The following is a 13,207-nucleotide window of genomic DNA, read 5'->3' as shown; positions in this document are numbered from 1 at the left end:
GTACATCTACTTATTTATGTAATTAAGTGTTTTAATGGTACTTGTAGTGTGTGTGTTTAATTGATTTAGTTGTAAGTTTTTTAGAGATGTGAAACACGGGTGGTAAATAAGCTATTGTTATTTTCTGCTTGAGAGCTAAGTATATAAAGTGGGAATGTTGAATTGAATTTATATTGATTTATTTAAAAATAAGAAAGTAGTAAAAGTTTTACATCAACCTACTCCTTTACATACAGATAACTTTTTCATATGGGCCAAAATGAATGACTGAATGAATTAATGAATTCCAAGATGACCGATTAATCGAGAAAATAATCGCCCGATTAATCGATTATTGAAATTATCGTTAGTTGCAGCCCTAGTGGTCACTATTGATTTCAAGGTCACAGGGTCAAAGGTCAAGGTCGCAGGTAACCCCTTAGTTAAAACCTTGTTTATGTTTGTTTTTTTATGTTTGCTCGGTCCAATAAAATTGTCTAACTGCTGTTTCTCTCTTTGTGTGAGTCTCTACAGATTGAAATTGGAGACAATTTAAGCTTTAAGGCAGCAATAATTGCAATCAGAGGTGACAGTGTGGTGGCCTGTGGCAGGAAAGATTTCCAGCAGAGCTTAGCAGTCTTTTGAAAAGTTTTGTTAGTTTTTGCTTTTAGCTAGCATTTTGTTAGCTAAACATTTTGTTTTGCAGCATTTAGCTTTTAGCTGGGATTTTGCTACTTTTAGCTTTTATTTTGCTCCTATTAGCTTTTAAATAGCATTTGCTACTTTTGTGTAGTATTTTTTATTTTTACGTTTTGGTTTGTGTTTTGCTGCTTTTGGCTGGCATTTTGATGTTTTTATTTAACATTTTATCACTTTTAATATTTAGCTTGCGTTTTGCACTTTTATCTTTTAGCTAGCGTTCCTTTCATTTAAACAACTCAATTTCAGCTTTTTCAAATTTCACCAGTCATCCAGCACTCAGCATTCACTCAGAATTTCTCCAGAAAAGGTCATTTATTTGTACAATGTTTTATTATTACAAACAAAGTTGCAAAACATTTCACATTAAAGTCACTGTAAACTCTTAAAATTTAAAACCTTTTTTATTGTCATATGTTCAGTCACTTTACTGTAAAATCATACAGGGATTTAATTTAACATATGAAGTTAGACTTCTTTTTAAAAAATCCACTGAAGTTGTTTTTTATGTATTTTATGATGTTTTCCTACTGGATGTTTTGGTTCGTCAAAGAAAACTTGTTCTCAGACTTAAGTGGAGCCAAATAAAGCAAGCAATGTCTCTGTGTGCCTTTTGGAGGTTTAAAAATTGTTGTCTTCAAAAATCCCTATCCCACATATATTTCTTTATTTTTGTCAAATGAAAACAGATGACACCATGACTCTATTTGTTCAGTTTTTCCAAGCCTGAAAAATGCTGGTGAACCTGGAGGTCTATCAGAACAGTGAGAGGACGACACATGAGCTTGGTCTATGAGGCTTGTAGATACAAGTCCAACTTGCATACAAACATTTCCTTCTCCTGCAGCTACAGGCTAAGGTCATCATATCCAACCTGAATCCTGAGTCACACTCATCAGTTTTATTGACAGTCATCAGATGTGCCACTGTCTCTTCTTCACATTTTCACAGTTAGAAGAGTTTCTTTCAGCGCAATGGAAAATAATTAATTTTGTGATGTCAGTCCCCCTTTTTGACAACCCATCTGAAAACTTCACATCAATTAATTCCAAATTAATTTCAAATAATATTTTGAATCTTAATCATCTGTCTCAAATGCTCAGATTTAAAAAAAAAAATCAGAGGATGGCTTGCTCTGTTTTATGAGTTGACAGCCAAAAGCTAACGGTTGTTGGTGATTGTTGAATGGTTGACAGTCTTGTAACAATATTTTGACTGGAAAGAAAGGAGGTAGGTAGGTACATTTATTTATATAGCACTTTTCAGCACAAGGCAACTCAAAGTGCTTTACAACACAAGAACAAAATTACAGACAAAGTTACAGAACATGATAATGCAGGTACTAATTGTCTAAATAAGCTAAGCTAAACCAACAGATCTAAGCATGACTAAATGTACAGAACTAAACTAAGTGTACAGGAAGATAAAGCTAAACTAAACAGTACCAAGTTTCTAAATGGTACCAGTGGTCCACTAAAACAGTCGATGTAGTAATTACTAAGCAGCGAAAACATCTAAGAATTTTGAGATTTTTCACAGTTTGTATTCAGCATCGGATGCAAATTATGGTTAATGTGCTAAAATATTATTTTGAGCCTGTGAACTAAAAGCAAAAAGCAATAATGTTTTAGTGTGTGTGTATTTGTCTGTACAATTAGTAAAATATTTCATGAACCACTGGATAGATTTGAATAAAGCTCACATAAAGAAAACAATGAATGTACATCTACAACTGATTGACTTCTATCCAATTCAAGATGGCTGCCACAGCAAGGCAATATAAACAAACACAAAAACCAGAATAACTCACTTTTACAGATATTGAGCAAACATTTGGAGTGGTAGTATCTGAAACGTATCCCCAACTTGTAATTATAGTGCTAATTGATGATGTGACATCTCTGTTTAAAACTTTCCATTAATTACTGGAATTAGCTGTGTCTGTTTGTTAGTAAAAATATCTCATGAACTTCTGGATAGATTTAATAAAACTTTCAGAAAATAATCAACAGATGTCTATCTACAATCGATTAACTTTTGAAGTCAACCAAATTTAAAATGGCCACCATAACTAACACAAAAATTGCTATACCTCAGTAAATTTTACAGATATTGAGAATTTGCTGAAGTAGTAACTGAGAGTCATTCCCAACACATACTCCATTAATTAAGAGATCATGCAGGATCATACAAGATATGTAGATATTGCATGAATTTGCACATATCCTTATTTTCCATGTTTAACCAAAACAGTTCTAACTTTGTCATTTCTCACAAAAAAGGATCTTAGCCTAAAACTCTGGCATAAGAGACAGCGGCGATATGCATTCATTCAAAAAATGATAGGACTTTATTTTATCTTTAAATAATTATTTCTGCAATTTCAACTTTATACTTAAAATATTTTTTCAGCTTTTTCTCAAACTTTTTCTTAACTCTGCAACAAAAAAGATCTTCCTCTTTGTTTTTTTGAGTGGCTTTAATATGCCATCATCGCTTTAGGATCCTTTTGGAGACGTCTTTTTATGAGATTAGATTAGAGCAGCTCACCACAACAATAATAATATATCGCTTCCTATACTCCAGGACAAAGTGTAAAGTAAAATGTGTTGATTGGTGGAGAACCTTGTGACAAACAGCTTAACTGACCAATCAAACACACATCACTCTTCTCAACAAACCAAACCGGTTCGCTGACAGGCAGTCTGCCCAAACTCCTCCCACATTACACAAGGTGAGAAAGTTCAAAATTTGCACGTTGGCTTTGAAAGCTACCTTTATTCCTCTGTTCTGTCACACACACATGTAAACACACACACACATTGACTCAGAAACAAACAGATCTACAGATATAAACAGATTTTTCCTGGTTGTTGAAGTCATGTCACAAACAAAAGCAACACTCACAAAGACCCCTCTGGAGAAGACCTGGGTTCCATGGATGACGAGCAGACTGAGCAGGCGCAGAGGCTGTAAGTAAGCACACACACACACATTTATGATGTTGTTTGTCTTAGTGCTGACTCAGTATACTTTGACATGTTGATACTTGTGCTTTAAAAACATGTGACAACTTTTTTGAGGGGACTGCTAAGCTTCAAAAGCAATTCCTTTGGATTCAGAAGTTTTCTTTTATGTACATAACCTGAAGATCATTCACCCAAAAGGTCACTGAGCCCATGTGTTGTTCTTGTTGGCACTTAATGATAATCTAAAGCAGCTTTAAATGATTAGATACAAGTTTTAGATAATCCCTTTTGACGGTTAATACAACATGATAATAAATGGGAAGAAGTAACGACAACAGCTGAGCAGAGTAAAGAAAAGGACAGTCACTGACACTTTGATTTTAAGGAAATGGAGTGTGACTGATAAACTGTAGTAAAACTGATCATTAGCAGTGTAAAGTGAGCATTAGAGTACACAGATTGCACTGTATCAGTGACTCTGCTGTGCTTAAATTCCCAAATCAGCAGAAGAATAATCCTCACTGAAGACAAATTATTGTTTTTTTCTTTAATTAGATAATAACATAGCTCATGTAATAAGACAAAGGGCATTTTTCACTAATTATTGACTTTTAAAGAATTAAAACGAGCTATAAAAATGTTTCCTTACATTTTTCTTTGTTATCAGTCCTAAGTGTAACTAGAAAAAAACAGTGTTTTCTGTATAAAAGCAGTCATTAAAAGCACCAAGTATGCTTGGTAGAACAGAATTTAAAAGCAACAGTAGCTAAAAAATAAAATTAGCAAAACCGTAGATAATACCTAAAAGAAGCAAAAGACAACAAATACAGAGCAAGTGCTGTATGCTTAAGTAGATTTCAGAGAATAAGATTTTTGAATGAGTGCTCTGTCAGTGAGATCTTTAAGTCACACCTCCAGGAGAGTTTTTTATACATTCCAGGTGAGATCTGGGACATGGAATCCGAATGGGCCATGTGCAGGACCTCTACTACAGATGTGGCTTCTAGGAAGTGTGACCTGAAGGTCATTAGTGCCTGTCGCAGCAGCAACTGAAGGACCTGTTGGTGGATACCAGTGGTGATGGAGGCCGTCAAGCTGAAGAAGGAGGCCTTTAGGGCTTGGCTGTCCCAGAGGACTCCTGAAGGACTCCAGCTACTGTCACACCAATTTTAGATTAATATTTGTTTGGAGTTTGCATGCTCTCCCTGTGCATATGTGGGTGTTCTTTGGGTGCACTGATTTCCTCCCACAGACAAAAAACATACATGTTAGGTTCACTTGTGACTCTAAATTGACCCTAGCTGAAAGTGTAAATAGTTCTGTCTTGTTTGTCTCTGTGGACTTGTGACCCACGCAGGGTATACAGTGCCTCTTGCACAATGACCGCTGGAGATAAGCTGTTAGGTCCCTGTATGACCGGTGCCAGAGCTTGGTCCGCAGTCGGGCTCATTTCCAGTGAGAGTTGGATTCTGCCAAGGTTGCCCTTTGTCACCGATTCTGTTCATAACGTTTATGGACAGAATTTCTAGGCGCAGCCAAGGTGTTGAGGGGATCCGTTTTGGTGGCCTTAGGAACTGACCCAAGTGGCTGGGGACAGGGAAGTCTGGGTCTCCCTGCTTAGGCTGCTGCCCCCGCGACCCGACCCCGGATAAGAGGAAGAAGATGATGGATGGATGGATGGATGAATGGATGGATGGATGGATGGATGGATGGATGGATGGATGGATGGATGGATGGGCATCAGCTCTCACTTAACCCTGCATTGAAAAAGTGGGTAAAGAAAATGGATGGAGTGATGGATGGACCTATAAACTGGATGAGTTGTAGTCATTTTTGTGTTTTCTTAAGTGAGTTGGCTGTGGCAGCCATTTTGAATTGGGTTGACTCAAAAGGTAATTGGTTGGAGATGTAGAATAGTTCATGGGATATTCTGCTAACATGACCAGGGCCAGCCCAAGGTTGCAAAGGGCCCTAAGGAAAAAAAATTGGTGCTCCTTTTTCAGTTAAGACCTTTGCCCATTCTCCATAACAACATTTTTTATTTGTTCATGATTTATTATCACCTGCCGCTGAACACACAGAAGGCAATAATGTTTGTGCCTGTGTCTGTGTGCCTTTATCTGTCATGCTACCAAAGTATCTTCTAAACCACTGGACAGAATTTAATAAGTGTTGGAGACAATTCAAGATGGTAGCTATAGCTAATCAGTCTTAGAAAACAATGCTGACAAATACTGAGCTAAAATTTGATTTGGTAGTAACTGAGACTGAACATATTTTGACCTCAGACTGATTGCACTAAATCTTTCTTTAAGATTATCATTAGCTGTTGTAGTCAGCCCAATCTGGTTGTTGGCAAAATATCCCATGAACCACTAAATGGATTTCAATGACATTTTTAGAAAGTTGCAAAAAGTAACCTTTGGTTCCATATATACAACTGATTAAATTTTTGCGTCAAAACGATTCAAGATGATTGCCACAGCTAATGGAACCTAACCCAAAATGTCTATAACTGAGTTTTACAGATATTGATCTAAACTGTAGTGAAGGGTCATTTCCATCACAGTCTGAGCATTACACATTGTGCAAGACTTCTGCTTAAAAATGGCTATTAATTATAATAGCCAACCTTGTCTGTCTGTTAGCAAGACATCTCATGGAGCACTACACAGAGTTAATGTAAGGCAAGGCAAGGCAGATACAGCACATTTCAATTAATTTCAAAAATACTTAAGGGAAATTAAATGTTGTTGTAGCTCATAATCCTGGTTTCGTTAAAGAGTTGTTATAGATGCTGATTACTGTAGGCAGGAAGGATCTCTTATAGCGATCTGTCCCGATGTGTCCTCGGTCCTGGTGTCCTCAAAGAGCTCCACCAGGTGAGCCTTGCTGGCCTCCTGCGGAGCCACGATGGCTGAGCTCTGGAAGCGCAGGTCGGTCTTAAAGTCCTGGGTGATCTCCTGGACCAGGTGCTGGAGGGGCAGCTTCTGGATGAGCAGCTCTGTGGATTTCTGGTAGTGGTGGATCTCCCTGAGAGCCACGGTCCCGATCCTGTGGAGATGAGGCTTCTTCCGGTGGGTTCCTGCAGGCAGCTTTGGTGGCGAGCTGCTTCCTGGGAGCTTTACCTCCGGTGGATTTACGGGCGTTCTGCTTGGTTCTGGCCATGACTGGAGTTCCTCACATTTAACACTGAAGAGTAAAAGATGTTAATCAGCTGCTCCCGATTGTGGCAAAAAAAGCCACCTTGTTGTTATGTTTAAGCTATGGGGTGCTGTTTGTAAAGTTACACAGTCAAAAATTAACAGCAATATTTTGGCTTATTTAGCCTATTGTAGCCATGTTATTCATACATTTATAAATGTATGAATATAAACACTGGTTTTCTTTTTGCCACTCTCCCATTCCCAGTCCTCCAGAGAGCTCACAGGTGTCTTGGTGGTCTCTCTCACTGTTCTCCTTCTAGCACAGTCACTCCGTTTGTGATGATTTTATACAATATATATATACATACACTTACACACACACACACACACACACACATATATATATATATATATATATATATATATATATATATATATACATGGCTTACAATACTATTGATATTACTGAGAAGTACCATGCTGAAGGCGTCAAGCTATCATGGTTTTAACAGTAAGTATCTAAAGATTGGAACTAAACACAAGCATCAAGTCTGTGTTGGTCAAAAAGTATAACTGTGAGACACTCAGAGCACACAGTAAGTATTTTAAGCAGAGGCTGGAGTTTTATAACTTATAATTGTGCAACAGGAGTTTTAATTTTTTGTGGGCTGTTTTTTGTGTTTCAGCTTCAGTGCCCCAGTTTACCAACTCCCCAACTGTGATTGTGATGGTAGGGCTGCCAGCACGAGGGAAAACGTATATTTCCAAGAAACTCACCAGATACCTGAACTGGATCGGGGTTTCAACCAAAGGTATTACCTCACAGTACAAGATTGCACCAAAATTAGGACTTCACTACATAACCTTTGTCATACTTAACATTTGCAGGTTTCTGTTTGGTAAATACAAAAATAGCCATTGTGGTCAATTCTTGGAAATTTCCATTAGCCACAAAAACTATTATAGTGTAAATTAACATAAAAGAAATTGGCTTGGGAGGAAGTGAATTTTACATTTTTATACACTTTAGATAAAGGACTTTAAGAATAACTTCTAAAAACTAAAACAAACAGTAGTATAGTGCAATTAGCATTAAAAAACAGTAGATATAAGTTATTGTTCAGTCATGATTGTATTCACTTTTAAATCTCCTCTCATCCCCTCATCACACATGTACATTATATAATCACCATAAATATCGTTGTACAATACTAGTTACATTTCAACAATGAAAGCACCTTTTCTAGGATATTTATCATGTCATACAAGGTTTAAAAACAACTTTGTCCTTTTTTTCCACAGTGACATTATCAACATGAATGCAGAACAAAGTTGGTCAAAGTCAGAAAATGTTTAATTCTGGGCTGAAATCCCTATGTGTTAAGTATAATATATGCTAAATATATTAATTGTAATTACCACAACTGATTTGCAGCACATTGCACTAAATGTCTTGACACGATCAAACTGAAACAGCTTCATTTAATTGCTATAGTAATATCACACAAATAATACTGGAAAACTGAACACAATGTTATATGCCATGGTCTCTCTCTCTCTCTCTCTCTCTCTCTCTCTCTCTCTCTCTCTCTCTCTTTCTCTCTCTCCAGGGTTAAAGAGCTTATCAGTGACTTTGCTGAGACCCAAAAAACACAAAAGTTCATTTTGTTTCAGTCAAATGATTTTTGGATGAAGTCCAAACAATGAAAAAACAAATCTAAAGACCATTCTTTGTTAAAACCCTCTAAAGCTACACTGCAGGTTTTAAGTCCACAAACTCCACCCTGCTACTGTATATCTCCATCAGGTCACCTTTCAGTTCTTCTCTGCAGGTCAACCTAACCCTGTTAGCTTGTCCAATTGTTGAAACCCAGTTAAACAAAAGATATAATTTTCTGTTTTTCCACTTGAATATTGTTTGGTCTGTGTCCTCTGACTCTTCACTTCTATTATTTCCATCAAAATTATTACAGAAAAAAGGATGAGAATGAGAAAATAAATATTCCACCGTTTATCACTGTTGCGCTGTCTACAGTACACTATAGTCTATTGTCCACAAACAAAAGTGCAGAGGGGTCTGTTGTGTTACGTTCACTCTCATTGGCCTTTAGGCTGAATAGAATCATCCCAAATAAGAAGCAAATCAAGTGGGTGTGGACAAACACCTGTCAATCACCTGACCTCATAGACATGAATGAAATCTTATGCTGTTCTGTTTGTGATGTAAAAGATGAGTCCATGATGAGCTCTACAAACAGGTATCAGATAACTGCAAGTTGGAAACAATAAAGAATTGTGATTTTTGTTTTTAACCTTTTTTCTATTCTCCATAGTTTAGCCCTGTCATGATTTTGCAAGTTCTGGTCAAGTGTATGTATACAATTAAAAGAAAAGCAACAAGATGCGAGAAAGAAGTTGGTAATTCTTTCTTTTCCAGTGTTTAATGTTGGACAGTATAGAAGAGAGGCCACACGTTCCTACAATAGCTACGAGTTCTTTAAACCTGACAACACAGAGGCCATGAAGATACGCAAGTATGAACTTTAATACATTTTGTGATTTTATACATCAGATTTCTGAGCAATAAAATGTCATGTTAGGTTTAAAAATGTAATCAACCCCAAGCAATATGAATGTAAGTGTACAGCAGCAACATATTACCCAACATTTTTGTGCTTACCATACTTAGAGCATCAGTTTACATCATTGTTTAACTAAGCACACAAAACCTAAGCACATGAGCAAAATATTAGAGACCTTTTCTATGTGCCTTTATTCCCATTATAATTATTTGGGTTGTAAACTTAATGAGTACTCTTGCAAAATATAATCACTACAGGACACAGCTAGAAGCCTACATTGGACATTTTTGTTTGCTATCTTGTCAGATAGGTGTTTCTTTTAGAAGCTTATCAGGGCCTCATGCTGAACTGTACATTCCATCTGATTTACCCTTGCCAGGGAGGATGTGAAGTGTGATTCCCCTGTAATTGTAATTGGAGCTTTTTAACCACCTCAGCAACCTCAGCTCCGTTTTTTGGCGGACCCACCCAAAGTCCCCAGACTCAACTTCCTTTATGGAAGACATGCTGGTGGGGTTGAGAAGGTCCTCAAAGTATTCCTTCCACCGCCCGACAAATTCATTTTTTGAAGTCAACAGCACCCCACCTTCACTATACATAGTGTTGGTAAAGTGCTGCTTTCCCCTGCCTCAGCCGCCTGATGGTTTGCCAGAATCTTTTTGGGGCTGATCAAGAGTCTCTATCTAATCACAGAACTCCTCCAACACCAGAGCCTATGCTTCAACAACAGCTAGGGCTGCAGATTAATTGGCCCACTGATGCTCCTCCGCTGCGTCTGGAGTCCTACCGCCTAATAAGGCTTGATAGGACTCCTTCTTGACATCTCCCTCAGACAACACGGATTCAAGGATGGCCGCCATGATAGGTGGTCAACAACCCTTTGGCCACAATCTTCCTTGGGAAACTCTACAATTCTGCAATTGCCCCCAACAGCACAGCTCCTAGAATCATTCAGGCACACATACTCCTCCACTATGAGAGAGTAGCAGTTCACAGAGGAGGTGCCTCACTGCTGCCTTGGTTAAACAGTTCATCTTTGCAAACCCAGCGTGACCCCAAACACCATGTTGATCATTTACAAATAACAGACATCCCCAGCATCACAAACTGCAGTGCTTTTCAAAGGCAGTGAGCCATGGATACTGCTCATTGTTACTAAATTAAAAATGGCAGATAAATTCTTTCCTAAACTAGAACAGGCTTGCTAGCTTCAAAGTTGTCCATCCTTTGACTCACAATGTCCTGCTTTTCTTGAAAAGTCCATCTTGAGAAAGGTCTTAAGAAAGATATTGCAACCAAATCAATTTATTTTCCTCTGTCACCCATTGTGGGTAAAAAAAGCTACTCCTCCACAACAATGCAGTTTAGTCTGTACAAGACACTACTGAAGACTTGCTAGTTCCAACTATTACACTTTCTGACCATCAAATCAAAAGACTCATAAATGCAGACATCTTTATGGGCCTGCTAGGCGGCCTCAGTGTTGCCACCTTGAAATCTGATTGGTTAAAGCAACAGTCTTGTTGCCATTTATTTAAACTACCAGTGCCTCTACTAATGATTCTGAAGGCCGAGAGGCAGATTTCTTTGACCATAGCATAACATAATAGCTGCAATATGATTGGATAAAACTTCTAAAAAAAAGACATACTATTGTCAGTGAATAAAACCATTTTTATAGAAAAATAGCATTTATATTATAATGTATATCACTGATTCTGATCAAGCCCTGTATTGGACTTGTGATCTGTCCATGGTGTACCCTGCCTCTCAGATACTGACTGCTGGAGATAGGCACCAGCTCCCTCTGACATGGATGGATGGATGGATGGATGGATGGATGGATGGATGGATGGATGGATGGATGGATGGATGGATGGATGGATGGATGGATGGATGTCCAAACATAACAATTTGGTATAATTTTTCTTTTGAAAAGCATGTCACTGGTAATCAAAGTGAGTGTGGATTTTAACTTTGTTTTAACTTGTTTGGACAGTGCTTGTGTCAATGCTGCCCTGAAAGATGTGTGTGAATACTTAACCAGGGACCAAGGTCAAGTTGCGGTGAGTAAAATCTTAGGTTATTCCACTTAATGCAGCTGTAATTACTTCTGCCATCACATTTTATTTATTTTAGAATGTGAAAATGCCAAGGTGTCTACCAAGAGTCAAAGAATTAGAATCTGAATCTTCAACTCTATGTGATCAAATCACTTTTGAGGAGGCTAACATTATTCAGTGTTTGTAGGAAGATGTTGGATGTGTCTTCTTGGTACTACAACTTTCTGTACAGCCGTATGTTTGGGCAGCTTAATGGCTCCATTCAGACCTGGCAGTAACATCCATCCTAGGTGAGCTGATTGCATCTGGATTCACTAAATCTAATTGCAACTGCCCTCAAGACACACTGAAGATCACCTTCAGTGATAGTTTGGTACACTTTGTTTATAGAACCTCCATTATCTTGCTATTTTAGTTCAAGGTTTTTGGTGATCCTGTCATCAGCAAAGAGTTTTTTGTCCTAATTCCTATAGCTTAGGAGATTCTGTGACCAATTTGTACTGTGGTAGGCCAGTTTTCAAATAAATGTCTGTTTGCCTGCTTTTACTTCTAGCTGTGAAGCTAGAAGGCACATAATCTTTTTTTCTATTGCGCTATCAATCTTTCATGCTTCTCTCTAAATGTACAAAATCTTGCCTTCCTGTTGCATTTTCAGGTTTATACTGTAAATGCATTTGTTTCGTTCTGCTGCTGTTACTACCTCTTGTTGCCAGAGGGTGCTTTTGTGACAACGTGGGGAGGAAGAGACAGTCTTAGAAGAAAGAGGAGACATAAAGTTATGTTTAAAAAAATGGAGTCTCAACAGTTACTGGAATAAAGTTTGTGAGTTTAAACTCCATCTTCTATTTCATTGCAACCGTCAAAACAAAACTGGCAAATAGGATGACCACTTCAATACTGAGTCCACCACTTTTCCTGCATTATGCTGGTGAGCCTCCTGTATTGTTTACAATGAAAAGAAAATTTGATAATTATATATGTGTCATAAAGACCTCACACTGGACAAAGGTCTAACCATCACATACCAAGTGGAAGCAGCAGTTAAACATGCTACACTGCTCTCAGCTCACGTACAGTCCTGCTTGCACCCATACAGGCTGTAGAGGCTGTAAATATTCATTTTTGAGGAAAAAGAGGGGCGTGGCTACCTAAAGCACATGGACCTTGTTGAGAAAACCAAGTTTTAATTATTCACTCCTTTCAGAGGAATCTCACCTGACCACTTAGTTTCTCTCATCGGATGCAGAAAAGAAGGACACACAAAACGAGTCCAAAGTAGAGGTTTAAAAAACAAAACATACATTTATTTTTACATTCAGCTGAATGGAGACAACAACTCACCAACAAGAAGCAACAGCAACACGTTCCCAGTTGTGTCTGAAGTGATAACCCTTTCACTTCTTGTTATACTATAAAGCATACTATCATATCATGATGACCTGGAACCTTCCGCCTCCCTCACCCCACAGACACACTGTTCTCTGTGATTATTCTATCATAGGCTAATCGTGACCTTATTTCAGCAATCAAATCATTTTAGTGACATTGAAGTTTGTTTACATTTTATCGTAACCTACTTTTAACAATCAAATCATTTTAGCAATATCCAAGTTTGTTTATATTCTATCATTGACTAAGCATAAACTCATTTCTTAGCAATCAAAGTATCTTGATTATATTGTACAGTTTGAACTGCATTACCATTTAGTATTTATCCAAGCTTTACATGTTTGCACCTTTGTGAGTTCCCTTTGAATGAAACACGTTAT

At 37.7% G+C, this 13,207-nt stretch overlaps 1 protein-coding gene across 3 annotated transcripts in view; it reads left to right on the top strand.

Moving 5' to 3' along the window:
* si:dkey-96f10.1 (6-phosphofructo-2-kinase/fructose-2,6-bisphosphatase) overlaps positions 1-13,207 on the top strand; it is a 52,631-nt gene that overhangs the window by 6,386 nt on the left and 33,038 nt on the right. For 2 of the 3 annotated variants that reach the window (XM_017439276.3, XM_017439273.3), the window contains exons 1-4: positions 3,468-3,650; positions 7,480-7,605; positions 9,231-9,327; positions 11,375-11,441. In XM_017439276.3, coding sequence (XP_017294765.1) covers positions 3,560-3,650; positions 7,480-7,605; positions 9,231-9,327; positions 11,375-11,441 — 381 coding nt within the window. In that variant the 5' untranslated portion in view covers positions 3,468-3,559. Of the gene's footprint in view, positions 1-3,467; positions 3,651-7,479; positions 7,606-9,230; positions 9,328-11,374; positions 11,442-13,207 lie in introns of those variants that run through there. The other variant, XM_017439274.3, reaches the window with a different exon arrangement.

This window comes from Kryptolebias marmoratus, linkage group LG8 (assembly GCF_001649575.2).
Source record: "Kryptolebias marmoratus isolate JLee-2015 linkage group LG8, ASM164957v2, whole genome shotgun sequence".
Taxonomy (NCBI): Eukaryota; Metazoa; Chordata; class Actinopteri; order Cyprinodontiformes; family Rivulidae; genus Kryptolebias; species Kryptolebias marmoratus.
This window is presented reverse-complemented; position numbering and strand designations above follow the sequence as displayed.